This window comes from Gorilla gorilla, chromosome 2, assembly GCF_029281585.2.
Source record: "Gorilla gorilla gorilla isolate KB3781 chromosome 2, NHGRI_mGorGor1-v2.1_pri, whole genome shotgun sequence".
NCBI lineage: Eukaryota > Metazoa > Chordata > Mammalia > Primates > Hominidae > Gorilla > Gorilla gorilla.
This window is the reverse complement of record NC_086017.1, coordinates 61,987,924-62,001,546: the sequence shown is the minus strand read 5'-3', so window position 1 is coordinate 62,001,546 and position 13,623 is coordinate 61,987,924. Positions and strand designations below refer to the sequence as shown.

Below are 13,623 nucleotides of genomic sequence, written 5' to 3'. Positions count from 1 at the left end.
AGGGTGTGTGTGTGCTAACGTTCTTTTTCTGAGGTGATATGTGCACGACCCTAGATGCCATCCATCTGGGAGAGGAAACAGTGGAGCTGCTCAGACAGTGGTGAGGAGCCTCCTGAAGAACGAGGCTCACAGCTGCGTCCTGACAGACAGGGATGGTGTCCAGGGCATATGGAGTGTTCATCTTGTGTGGATACGGTGGTTTTTCTGTGGCCTCAGGTGACCACTGGCCACACACTCCCCAGTTCTCTTGTGACACCCAAGCCACCATCCTGGAAGTGGCCCTGGAAGCACACCGTCATGCATTGCCAGCAGCCTCCAGCAGGGAGCGCTCTTGCTCCCCAGCCAGGTGCCTCCCTCAGCTGTGTTCAAGGAGCCGAGGGACATGGTCCTGCTGATAGGAGGACACCCGGAATAGGACGTGTTTTTCATGGCTGAGTTAGCCTTGGGATGACGAGTGTGTTGCTGAGTACTTCCTGTGTGCCCGTGTCCACCAGGCTGTCTCCTGTGAGCCTCACAGCAGCCCCATGAGATGGGAACTAGGCTTATCCCCGTCTCGCAGATGCAGGAACTGAGGCACAAGGTTGAGTCCCTTGCCTTGGGCCATTCAGTAAGGAGTGTTCTGGCCTGGAGTCCATGTGTTAACCACTTCTCACAGTGTAACAGGCCAGACCACCGCCTGCAGGAACTTCTATTTTAGTTCAGAGGCAGATGATAAACAATGAAAAGGGGATTAAATAACTCTCTACTCTGATGCTATGAAGGAAATAAATAGAGGGCTATGATAAACATTCACAGAAGCCCTCTCTGAGAAGGTGGTGCTGTTGAAGCAGACACTTCAGCCTGCGAAGCAGCCAACTCCATGAAGCTCGGGCCTGTGACACCCTAGGGAGATGAACCAGCAAGTGCGAAGGCCTGGCGGTGTCACGCTGTGGTAGTCCATCCTGGTCACATCCAGGTCCTCTTGAGGCCTGTCCACAAAGCCTGCTCCCCAGGGAGGTGGGGTAGGTCCCGGAATTGAGTTGGGGTGTCAGGTGGGGACCACTATCCCACCATGGCTCAGAACTTTGGGCATGGCCTCTGAGCCCATTTCCTCAGTGAAGGACTGGCAAGGGGATTTTCTTCTCCTGACTTGGTGTGCCTGTTGGTTTTGGCAGGTGATGGTTTGGAAGAGTAACTTTGATATTGTTGATCATGGAGAAGTCATGAAAGTGCCGAGGACCCCAGCCACACTGGCCAGCTCCATGGGGAATCTGGTAAGTGGCTTGGCAGGCATGTCCTGAGCTCTGTGACTCTGGTGGGCTAGGTCATGGTGAACAGCTCTGGGCTTGGAGACGGTGAGGGAGGAGGTTTAGGCCTGTCTCGGGAAAGGGACCCTAGTAAGATCTTCTCATTTACCAAATACTTTGGAAGTTGTGGTACTTTGTTTTCCATCTAGAGTGAATGAATAAGACACAAAGAGGCTGTTACAGCAAGTTGCCGGGTGCCCCAGGCCTGTGCCATTTGGTGGGAGCGTGTTGCCATGGCATATGGTGCTGTTTGATTGAGGCCTTAGGAGACAAGGGACCCGTCCCATACTGAACCCTGGGTCACAGGACCCAAACGTGGGGCTCCTAGAGGGTTCAGGGCCTGAAGCCACAGCTGGGACAAATGGGAAAGGCCCAGCCCTGTTGCTTTCACTTCCCTCCCTTTTTTTTTCTAACCATGGAGAGGAAGTTCCTCAGCCACAAACCATTTTTAGTACCTCTGTTCGTAAAAGAATATTCAGTGTTCCTGAATTTAAATAGTTAACATTTTTGATAAATACTTGGGGAAAAAAATTGATAACTGATACAGTCTCATTAAATAAGGTCATATTCAGCTTGGGCTGAAATAAATGTTAAAGCCAAGGTTGTGGAACCTTGAGGGTTTTAAGCTCCTATGGCCACAGGCTTTTTAGATGTCTCTCCGTTGGACCATAGAGAGAGTGTGGCCTCCCCCACACGGATACTGGCCCAAACAACAGGAAGCGGCTCGCCCAAGGCCTCCAGCGAGTCAAGGCTGGGGCCCAGAATAGAACTAGGAAGCCTCCTGAGTCTATCCTGGGGCTTCTGTGGCTGCAGCAGATAGACCCTCCATCTCCCACCCCAAGACATACACATGCCCCCGTTTTGTGTCCTGGGCTGCCTCTAGGCATTGGCCCAGTTGGGATTTATGGTTTTTCTTACAAGGGTTGCCGTCCTGGCTGGTCTCTTGGCTGTCCTCTGTACTTGCTAATCCGTGGCCAGTTTTCAGCTTTTGGGTTTGTTGGGGGATGACTGGGCTGCATGATGTACTGCTTGCTGCCAGTTCATCTTCCACCCAGAAAGGCATTTCACACTGCAGGGTTGAGGCCCCCTGGGACTCAGCAGACCTCTAGGTCCCTGCCCTCTTTCCTGTGAATCCCTCTCTGTTAGGCACTTCTGGTGAGCCACAGCCAAGGCCTTTTATGCTCGCTACCCTGTTTATTCCTTATCTCATCAGAATGAGTGGGTAAATATACTGCTCAATTCACAGATGAGACACCTGGGGCTTAGTCACCTTCCCCAGATGCCTGGACCTGGGGGCCCACCAGGCTGATGCCTCTGAGCAAAGCTAGAAACTGCAGGTGGCAGAGGACTGCTGGCTGCTTTTCCCCATTTCAAGGGAGGCCCTGACATCTGCCGCTTGGGAATGGTTAATATCTACCAGCTGGGGGAGAATCCCATGTTCTTATAGCTATTAGGAAAATAACTTGGATGAATTGCTTCTTGTTCCTTTGGTCCTGGCTCAGCAATGGAGTATGGAGCACCTTTGCTTCCCAGAGCTGTGGGTGGGGGATCCCAGCATGGCAGGATGGGGCATGAGTGGGTGAACAGCTCAGCAGTGCTTAGAGCAACCACTTGTTCCCATACTACCTACAGACTCACGTTGGAGTTGTAGTCACAGCTCTGCCCACTGGCCCTCACTGCGTGGGCCTCAAATAGGGGAAAGGATGTGGGTCCTGGGGTCAGAGAACTGGGTCTGAACCCTGGATGTGTGGCCCCAGGCAAAACACCTGGTCTTCCCAAACCAACATTTCCACATGGTACCTGAATACGCCCATAGGCAGGCTCTGACGAGAGCTTTGAGACCCCCACCAAGTGACTTGTTAATCCTAAAATCATTCTTGGTTCAGATCAGACCTCTTTCCTTATTTGTCATAAGCCCCTCTGAGACCCTGAGTGGATGTAAGTCCTCTTCCAGACACACTTTCACTGACACACACATGCCATGTGGTGTCAACCTTCAGGACTTCTCTAATCTGAGGACTCCCAGGCCAAGAGGAGAGCTAGGTTTTTAGTTTGTTTTGCTGTGTTTTATTGTGATACATATATATATAACACAAAGTTTACCATTTTAACCATTTTAAGTGTACAATTTGGTGGCATTAAATATATTCCCAGTGTTGTGCAACCATCACTGTCTATTTCCAGAAGATCTTCATCTTTCCAAACTGAGGAGAGCTACTTTTTATAACACTGTTCAGTGGTTCGGTTTTCTTCTGAGATAGGAAGGGAAGCTGATGAGTGTGCTCTCGCCCTTCTTGCCCAAGGGCTTCCCTGGCACTGAGACCGTATCTGGGGACTGGTTCCATGGCTGGCCAGAGTGACTCAGCCCCACAGGGAGCCCAGGAGCACTGCAGCCATGTCTCAGGAGCTTGTGAGTCCGATGAGCCTCTGTCCCTCCAGCACTGTCCATGTACGGGCCTTCCCGGTAACCTAGGGTTTCTCACCCTCAGCACTATTGATATTTTGGGCCAGATCATTCTTTGCTGTGGGGGGCTGTTTTGTGCATTGTGGGATATTTAGCAGCATCCTTGGCCTTTACTCACTAGATGCCAGTAGCATCTTCACCCTCCCACCAACCCAAGTTGTGACAACCAAAAATGTCTTCTAGGCCAGGCATGGTGGCCCACACCTGTAATCTCAGCACTTTGAGAGGCTGAGACTAGAGGATCGCTTGTGCCTAGGAGTTCAAGACCAGCCTGGTCAACACAGCAAGATCCTGTCTCTACAAAAAAATTTAAAAATTAGCTGAGCATGGTGGCACCCCCCTGTAGTCCTAGTCACTTGGGAGGCTGAGGCGGAAAGATCACTTGAGCCCAGGAGTTGGAGGCTATCGTGAACTATGATCATACCACTGCACTCCAGCTTGGATGACAGAGTGAGACTCTGTCTCTGGGAAAAAAAAAAAAAAGTCTTCTGATGCTGCCAAATGTCCCTCTGGTGGGTAGAATTGTCCCCAGCTTAGAATCACTGCAATAAGTCTTGCCTCAGCCGGGAGCCCAGAAAAGAAGCTGACCTAGCAGTGGGAGGAGTGTGGGAATGTGTCTGGAGATGGGGCTGTCTTAGCAGTGGGAGAAGCACGGGGATGAGGTGGGAGAGGCCCTGGGCATGCGGACGAGGACTATTCCAGCAGCCTTGAGTGTGAGGACTCTGTTCAACTGGGCCAGATTTGGGCTTCCACCAGCAGCAGCAATAGTGGCCCAGGTGTCTCAGCCTGGGTTTCTAACAGAAGTCATTTTGTAGGAATCTCATTTGGTCGCAGTCTTCTGGAGGTGATGGTAAACAACCAAAAAAAAAAAAACACCTTTTGCCTTTAGCAACTACTTGGTTTTCTTCACTTAAAAATTGGAGAGTGTTTTTGCCTTTCCTGACTAAAGGTTTTCCTGGCTCTGGGAGAATATCTGGTCAGTGGTTTGGTGGCTGACCAGTGTGGCTCGACTTCTCAAAGAGCTCATGGGCACCATAGCCATGCCCCAAGAACTCATGAATCTAATGATCCTCTGCCTACATCAGCTCTGTCTGCGCCCTGGGCCTCAGGCCCTGAAGCCTTGTGAAATACTCCTGGGCATTTGGGGATTCTAGGAAGCCCATCGGGCAGGTGTAGGTGTTGAATTCCTCACCATGTCCCCATTCCAGCGTAGCAGTCGAAAGCCAGAGGGGCAGACCCTGCATGGACCCCTTACTTTACTTACCCACTAGCAGACCATGGCAAGGGCAGCCCTGTGAGCCTATGATGGTCCTTCTGCCCAGGAAAACCCCCTGCCCATGACCCTTTCTCTGACTGCAGTACTTCAGCTCTCAGATCTTGGAATGAAGGTTGTCCTTGAGCCCACTCTGAATAGAGCTCTGTTCACTGCAGAGCTATTTTCAACCTCTGGTTGAAATTCACAGCTTATTTTTAGGCACATTTCATGTTGAAAAGCAAAAGCCATCTCCCAGCCATTCAGAATGAGAATAATGGGTTCCATTTTCCCTCTATTCTTGGCTGAGTTGTGCATGAGGAGGGATTTCAGGGCTTGTGGCTGGGGAACCTTCTCTACTTAGAAGGTTGCAGATGAAGGATTCCAGGCCATCCTCTGGGCTGAGGGTGGACAGAAGCTCCATGTTCAGCCTTGTGACATGCTACAAGGCTGGGGGAAGGTTGGAAGAGCCACTTGCAGGCAAATGAGCACCTCCCAGAGGGGCTTGAGGGTGGGCAAGGGATGGGAGCCCCTGGGAGTTGTCTGCATTGGGTGCCCGTGCTCGTGTTTTCAAGTGTCTAGTGCTTAGCTCTGTTCCTGCCACAGCCCTGGCCCCTCTATTCTTGTCCACCCTCTTGCTGTCTATTCTTTGGGGCCTGTCCCCAAGGCATAAAGACCCCTGTATCTTGGCTGATCTTGAATTTAACACCTCCCAAACCCCTGCCACTATAGGACGGACTTCTGCTCAACCACAGAAGCATTTTTTAACCACTTTTTAAATAGCAAAAATGCATTTGCTTGATTGACTTATTTTTGCCCTCCTTCCAAATGTCTGAGGGCCCATTATGCAATGGGGAAGAAAGGTTGCGCTGGGTGGGGTGGGAGGAGAACACAGAGTTCTAGGTAATTCAGTGAAACGGGAGGAAAAAAAAAACCCACTTTCTGAGTTCTAAGGGTTGGCTGCTGTCCGGTTCACACATTAACCTTGAGTTCTAGGGCTGAGTGCTTTTCTCCACTCACCTCTCAAGATCTTATTTTAAGGAGGAAAGCTCATCTGTGGTTAAGAGCCTGGGTTCTAGCTTCCAGCCAACCTGTGATTAAATCCTTTCTCTACCCTGCCTGGGGTGTGGTCCTAGGAAAGTGGCCAGACATCTGTGAGGCACGGTTTTCTCTTCTGTCGTTTGGGGAGAGGCTGGGCCCTCCTTCGTGGGATTTCATGCGTGGTGCATCTGCCTGGCACATGACAAGTGCTCATCAAGCTTTAGCTATTTTTTTTGAGTCAGGGTCTCGCTCTGTCACCCAGGCTGAACTACAGTGGCGCAATTGTGGCTCACTGCAGCTTCAACCTCCCAGGCTGAAGCGATCCTCCTGTCTCAGCCTCCTGAGTAGCTGGGACTATAGGCGTGTGCCCCCACACCCAGCTAATTTTTTTTTTTTTTTTTTGAGACAGAGTCTTGTGCTGTCACCCAGGCTGGAGTGCAGTGTCACAATCTTGGCTCACTATAATCTCTGCCTCCTGGGTTCAAGAGATTCTTGTGCCTCAGCCTCCCGAGTAGCTGGAAATACAAGCATGCACCTCCACGCCTGGCTAAATTTTGTATTTTTAGTAGAGATGGGATTTCACCATGTTGGCCAGGCTGGTCTCGAACTCGCGAGCTCAGGTGATCCACCTGCCTTGGCCTCCCAAAGTGCTACGATTACAGGTGTGAGCCACCGCACCTGGCCTAATTTTTTAAATTTTTTGTAGAGAAAGGGTCTCCCTGTCTTGTCCAGGCTGGTCTCAAATTCCTGGGCTCAAGCAGTTCTCCTGCCTCTGCCTCCCAAAGCATTGGGATTATAGGTGTGAACTACCACGCCTGCCCCACCAAGCTTTAGCTACTTTAGAAAGGGTTCTTTTCCCCTCCCTGACTGAAAGCCAATCCAGGAGATTATGTGTTCAAAACTTGCTGGGGTGAGGGACAGTGGGCAATAATGGGAGCACTTATAATTTTCCACGTTGGCCCCTCTCTGCAGGTCATTGTAGTGAGGGCCAGTGAGGTTTCTAGACCCTTGCAGGCATCAAAATTGTGTTTCCTGATGGCAGACCCAAGTCCCCTGTGCTCCCAGGTGAGAGAGCAGATCTGTGAGTGGGTGGAAACAGACTTGTCCTTCTGCCACAGGATTCCTCAGGACAAGATGCCCAGGATCCCCAGAGCCTCAGTGCTTGAACTTTCCTCTGGAAGAGGAAGCTGGGTCAGTTGAGAACATCTGAACTGAGCCTCATCCGTGCCGAAGGATGGTCTATTTCTTCTTCCTAGTTCCTCTGATACTGAGAGTAAAGCACTAGCCACCTCCTGTGCTTGTCCTTCACCTCCCACATTTCCGTTTTTGGGGCACTGCCACAGGAGTGGGCTTCACTTAGGGGTTTGTGGGACCCTGATTCCTGGCCCAGAGATTCTTGGCACTAGATCTTCCCTTATGCTTTGGATCTGGGGGTCCTGGGTGCCTGTGGATTTTTAAGATCTGGGTTCTCACTCCAGGTGCCTCGCCTGAGGAATTAGAGAGTTGGAGAAACAGGGAGAGGAGACCCATTTCCACCTCATCTGCCTCATAGATTTTTAAAAATTATTTGTATACATTTCAGAAGTACAAGTGCAGTTTTGTTACCTGGTATATTGTGTAGGGGTGAAGTCTGGGCTTTTAGTGTAATCATCACCCAAATAATGTACATTATACTGGTTAAGTATTTTCTCATCCCTTGCCTCATAGATTATGTGTTAGTCTGCTCAGGATGCTATAACAAAATACCATAGACTAGGTAGATTATAAATATAGAAATTTTATTTCTCACAGTTCTGGAGGCTGGGAAGTCCAAGCAAAGCACCAACGGGTTTAGTGTCTGGTGAGGGTTTGTTTTCTGCTTCATAGATGGCTCCTTCTCACTGTGTCCTCGCGTGGCGGAAGGGGCTAGCTAAATCTCTGGGGTCTCTTTCATAAGGGCACTAATCCAAACCTGATGGCTCCACCCACATGACCTAATCACCTCCCAAAGGCCCCACCTCCTAATACTATTACTTTGGGGTTAGGATTTCAACACAGGAATTCTGGGGTTCACTAGCCCTCAGACCTTGCAGCAGATTTGCTTCTCACTTGGGAGGACTTGGGTCGCTTAATGAGAACACAGATTTATGGTTTAGCATTCACTTTCTGTAGAGGGGAGAAGTGTGGGTTCAACGGATTCTTAGCAAGAGCGGTGTTGTAGGTGTTTGGAGCAGGAGTGAACCCCAGATTTATATGTCTTAGAGAAGAGCCTCTCCCTTCTCCACTTGACCCCAATCCTGGCACCTAATTTTTTCAAGACCATTAAAGTTGGTAGGATGCAGTGACTCACACCTGTAATCTTAGCACTTTGGGAGGCTGAGGCAAGAGGCTGGCTTGAGCCCAGGAGTTCAAGACCAGCCTGGGTAACGTAGTGAGACCCCCATCTCTTAAAAAAAAAAAAAATACTATTAAAGGGAACTGTTGGCTTCCTACCTGCTGCAGGCAAGTCAGAAGATGCCCAGGCAAGTTACCCAACTTGGAAAAGGCATGGCTTCATGGGGCCCAAACCCCCGACGCCTCAAGCTGCCCGTGCCCTTGGGCTCAGGGCATCTCTGGGGGTCAAGATGTGCCTGTTAATGTGTTATGGCTCTCACTTTGCTCACACCCTTTGGCTGAATAGCTGGCATTGCCCACAGTCCTTTTTATCAGTGTGAATGAGAGCTTGATGGAAATGGCAAAGCAGACCTTCTTCTAAGGGGCACCATTCCACCTCGTGTGGCTATTGTGGGGCTTCGCCGGGGCCAGGCTTTATGGGATGACTTGAGAACAGTGGGGACTTTCTTTTTCATGTTTCCTAGGACTTACCAGGTGGCCCATCTCTGGCTCCTGGGGGAAATTCATTCCTGCCCCCTATGCCACACAGAGGAGGAACTTTGAGCCCAGAGGTGACCTGCTGGTGAATAGCCTGGGCCCCAGCCAACTCCTTGTCTCTGGGATTGAAGTGCAGGAACGCTAATAAGAGACCCCTGACTGGAAAAGAGCAAGGGGGAGTCTCCTCATTTCTCAGTGGGAAAAAGGAGCCCAGCATCCTCACCCCTGGGACAGATAACCTTGCCTTCCCCTGTGTGTGTGCACATGCATGCTCGTGTGTGGACCCCTGTCAGTGCTGCTTCAGGGTCTCCTGGTGTCTACATTCCCACAATGCTCTGTCAAGTGCACCTCCCTTGTACTCATTCGTGTAATCCCCCTGCAGACCCTGTGGTTCCAGTTCTGTGGGGCGTCTCCGGATTACATGGGATGTACTGGGGCTGAGCACAGCATGGGGGATGCCAGGGATCTGGCTAGGCACCTTCCTGGTATGAGAAAAGGCAGCTTACAAGCATGTCTTTCCTTGAAAGGATTTTCAGGCAGCCCCACTAGGAAGGTGGAAGGTGGATACTAGAAACTTCTGGCTCTGGGAACCACTTCCAGAACTTAGTTGGCAGTAAGAGCTGCGCTGCCCTAGTGTGCTGGTCTGAGCAGAGGGTGGGACCCAGCCTGAGGTGGTGTGTCTCCTGTAACCTCACGCAGGTTGTCTCTATTCTCTGCACCCCGATTTCTCCCCAGCATTCTGCATTGCGTCCTTTGTGCATTTTTCATTTCATGGGCTCACTCTGCAAAAGACCTTCCTGCAGAAGAGAGGCCACAGCAGCCTTTGCTTTGGGTGGCAGAGGCCTCCAGATAAGATGCCCCCTTTCATACTCGGGTTGCATTTTCCTCCACCTTTATCTCAATAGAATTCGTGGAAAGTGCTCTGGGTTTCTTAGTTTCAGTGGGAAGAGAGTGGATACTAAAAATAAAGAAGATTCAATATTTGTTACCGAACTACAGGTTTTGTTTTTGTTTTGTTTTTTTGTTTGTTTTTGTTTTTTGAGACGGAGTCTCTCTCTGTCACCCAGGCTGGAGTGTAGTGGCGCAATCTCAGTTCACTGCAACCTCTGCCTCCCAAGTTCAAGCGATTCTCCTGTCTCAGCCACCTGAGTAGCTGGGATTACAGGTGCACACCACCACACCGGCGAACTTTTGTATTTTTAGTAGAGACAGTGTTTCACCATGTTGGCTGGGCTGGTCTTGAACTCCTGACCTCAGGTGATCCACCCACCTCGGCCTACCAAAATGCTGGGATTGCAGGCGTGAGCCACCGTGCCCAGCCCCAAACTACAGTTTTTGTAGAATGTTTCCTGCTTGAAACAGAGCACCTTTGGCCAGTGGCTGGTGAGTAATGTGGTGTTTGCAAGATCCAGGAGCACCAAAGATGCCAGTGCTCCTGGAAGTGGGGCCACCCAGGCCCAGGGCAGGGTCCCAGCTCCTTTTTCTTCCAGAGGCTACCACTGACGTTATTACTAGGTACATGTTAAATAATTACTATGTTTCCCATGAGGGAGGAGTTGCCTTTGATAAGCATGAGGACAGCATTTGCAGAAATCCATTAGGAGATGCTAGCTGGGCTTCCCAGGCAGTGATGGTGAAGAGACAGGCCTTTTAACATTTGACAGTTATCGTAGTAAGCCTCCTGCAGTGGTTCTCAAACTTTAGTGTGCCTCAGAATCACTCTGAGGGCTTGTTAAAACACAGCTTGCTGGGCCTCATATCCAGAGTATCCGATTTAATAGGGAATTCACATTTCTAACAGATTTCTAGGTGATGCTGATGCTGCTGATCCAGGGACTCACTTGGAGAACCACTGGTCTTTTGGAAAACAGTCTAGCCTGTTGTGACTATGGCATCCTGGGCAGGGGAATTAAGGGAAGAAGAAAGTCTCTTTATCTTCGAAGTTTCTATGACTCGTCGTGGGTACAACTTGGGAGAGGCAATCAGAAAATCAGTGTCCCTCGCAGCCCACTGTAGTCTGCTGCTTTCCAGAAGAGGAAAAGGGTATGACCTTGGTTCTTTTTTGTGTGTTTGTTTGTTTGCTTGTTTTTGGTATTTTTTGAGACAGTGTCTTGCTCTGTCACCCAGGCTGGAGTGCAGTGGTGCGATCTCGGCTCACTGCAACCTCCGCCTCTGGGGTTCAAACAATTCTCGTGTCTCAGCCTCCCGAATAGCTGGGATTACAGGCATGCACCACCACACCTGGCTAATTTTTTGTACTTTTTTAGTGGAGATGGGGTTTCGCCATGTTGGCCAGCTGGTCTTGAACTCCTGACCTCAGGTGATCCACCCATCTTGGCCTCCCAAAGTGCTGAGATTACAGGTGTGAGCCACCACGCCCAGCCAACCTGGGTTCTAATCTCAGTGTACTGTTTAAAGAAAGCCCAGCCAGGCTTGGTGGCATGCACCTGTAGTCCCAGCTATTCAGGGCTGAGGCGGGAGAATTGCATGAGCCCAGGAGTTCAAGGCTGCAGTGAACTATGATTGCACCACCGCACTTCAGCCTGGGTGACAGCGTGAGACCCTGTCTCAAAAAGAAAGAAAGCAAGAAAGAAAGTCCAGTGCTGCCCCGTGGGCCCTTTAAACCCAAAGGCATCTACCAAGGCTCTGTTTACAACCAGACAGGCAGGCGTGTGGTTTTATTACCAGCTGAGGACATCCGTAGTAAGGAAGATGGGACTTGCTGTGGCTCTGCTGTGAGCCTCTGCCAGCCCTGTTGTTCTGTCCCAGCTTCTGTCCTGCCCCTTAGTACTCCTGCCATTAGTCCAGTCACCTATTCTTGAATCTGTGTTCTCCAGGCCACCTGTCTCCTGTGTTATCCTTGGTGTCTCCCTTGCTGTCTTGATGTCCTGTCTCCCACTTCTCACCCTGCACATGTGGATGCCTAGGCCAGCTCCCATCCTCCAGACAGCCTGCTAGGCTTTAGGGAAGCAGATGGGTGAGAGTCTCTGTCTGAGCCAGAGATGGCTTGGGTGTATATGGCTTAACATTTGAACCCCAGGTGAAGGTCTTATTTGCAGAGCCTCTTTTTTTTTTTTTTTTTTAAATTTTGAAACAGAGTCTAGCCGTTCTTGCCTAGGCTGGAATGCAATAGCGCGATCTCGGCTTACTGTAACCTATTCCTTCCGGTTCAAGAGATTCTTCTGCCTCAGCCTCCTGAGTAGCTGGGATTACAGGCACCTGCCACTACACCTGGCTAATTTTTGTATTTTTAGTAGAGACAGGGTTTCACCATGTTGGCCAGGCTTGTCACAAACTCTTGACCTCTGGTGATCTGCCCGCCTTGGCCTCCCAAAGTGTTGGGATTACAGGCATGAGCCACCATGCCCAGCCTGCAGAGCCTCTTGAAGAGGTGCCTCCAGGTAGCAAGAGCAGAGACAAGCCCTGAAACAGCGATTAGGGTAGAGGTGGCAAGGTTGGAGTGGAAGCCAGAACTCCCTTCTCTGAACTGCCCCCTTGAGGGGCTAATGGTGTTTCCTGTCACTAGAAAAATTTCCATCCATTCTAAAAGCAAGTAGGTTCCTCTCCAGAGGAGAGTTGCATGATGTTGAGGAAGGAAGGCCTATTTAATGACTTAAACCAATGGGAGGTGTGTTCTCAGACATCCAGGGAAAAGCATATTAAGACAATCACAGTATCAGGAAGACAGAGCAACCTGACTCAGGAACTCAGACAAAGGCTGGAGGCCCTTGGGTCCAGCTCTGCGTGCATCAGTACACATTTGGCATATAAACCCAGGCACACACACTCCTTTGAGAGCTTCGTTATCTCTTTCGAGAGTTCCAGAACTGTTTTGGGTTTTCCTTTTCCCCTGGCAGCCAAAGCTTGGGCTCAGGGTTATTGGAGATTCCACATGTGCATGTGGGGAAATGAACCTGAGTCACAGGACAGAAAGTGGAGTCTCAACACTGTGATGCTTTCCTACAAGGCACACATGGCCCCAGGCAGAGCCAGGCTGCATGCCTTGAAGGACCTTTTGCTTCACACACTGGGGCCACTGCTATGACACTGCCTTTTTGCCAGTAGTGATGACAGGCAATCTAAAGCCCCATCATCACCTCTCCACAGGAGAGCCCACAGAGGCCACAAGAATCGTCTTGTAACAATTGTTTGCTGCAAAGCAGAGAGGGTGCACAAGAACCGAGGGCTTTGGCATTTAAGGATCTTTCTTCCCTTTTATTTTGTTCTTTTGTTTTCATTCTGTTTTTTTAAGCTCAGAAACCTGAAAATGAAATAAATGAGCCACAGGTAGAAATAAACCTGTCGCTTAAGTCTGACTGATTTTTGGGGCCACCATTCACTGCTCCTAGTGTTGTTGCGCTCATCCTTATAGTCTCTTTCCAGATGGCACCTCCTCCATGCAGGCTTCCTTGGGAGGCTGGCAGCTGGTGAGTTCTTCCTGCTCCACCTGCCTGGAGCACTCTCCTACCTGGAGCAGCCCCCCTCTCCTGTTGTCTGTTATTTACAGACCTACCTTTTCTCCCTGGAGGGCTGGGGCCTTGCTCTTGCCATGGTGCTCGGTATGTGTCTGACACATAAAAAATGCTCGGGAAGTCAAAGCATTCTCACGTCTGTGGGCAGCATAAGTTGAGTGTGTGAGGCTAGAGGTGGGCTGTCTTTTGGCATTTTTGATGGTCTCAGACTAAAAGAAGGAAGCTACCTTCTGGCCTTATTTGTCAGTTTTGGGGGGC

General features: G+C 50.2%; 1 protein-coding gene across 5 annotated transcripts in view; it reads left to right on the top strand.

Annotated features, from left to right (window-relative positions):
- The window catches only part of POC1A (POC1 centriolar protein A), a 79,715-nt gene that overhangs the window by 31,164 nt on the left and 34,928 nt on the right, over positions 1 to 13,623 (top strand). For 3 of the 5 annotated variants that reach the window (XM_004034267.5, XM_004034268.5, XM_055382571.2), the window contains exon 9: positions 1,155 to 1,253. In XM_004034267.5, the coding sequence (XP_004034315.4) occupies positions 1,155 to 1,253 (99 nt within the window). Of the gene's footprint in view, positions 1 to 1,154; positions 1,254 to 10,694; positions 10,937 to 13,623 lie in introns of all 5 variants that reach the window. The other 2 variants (XR_008678352.2, XR_008678353.2) reach the window with 1 other exon arrangement.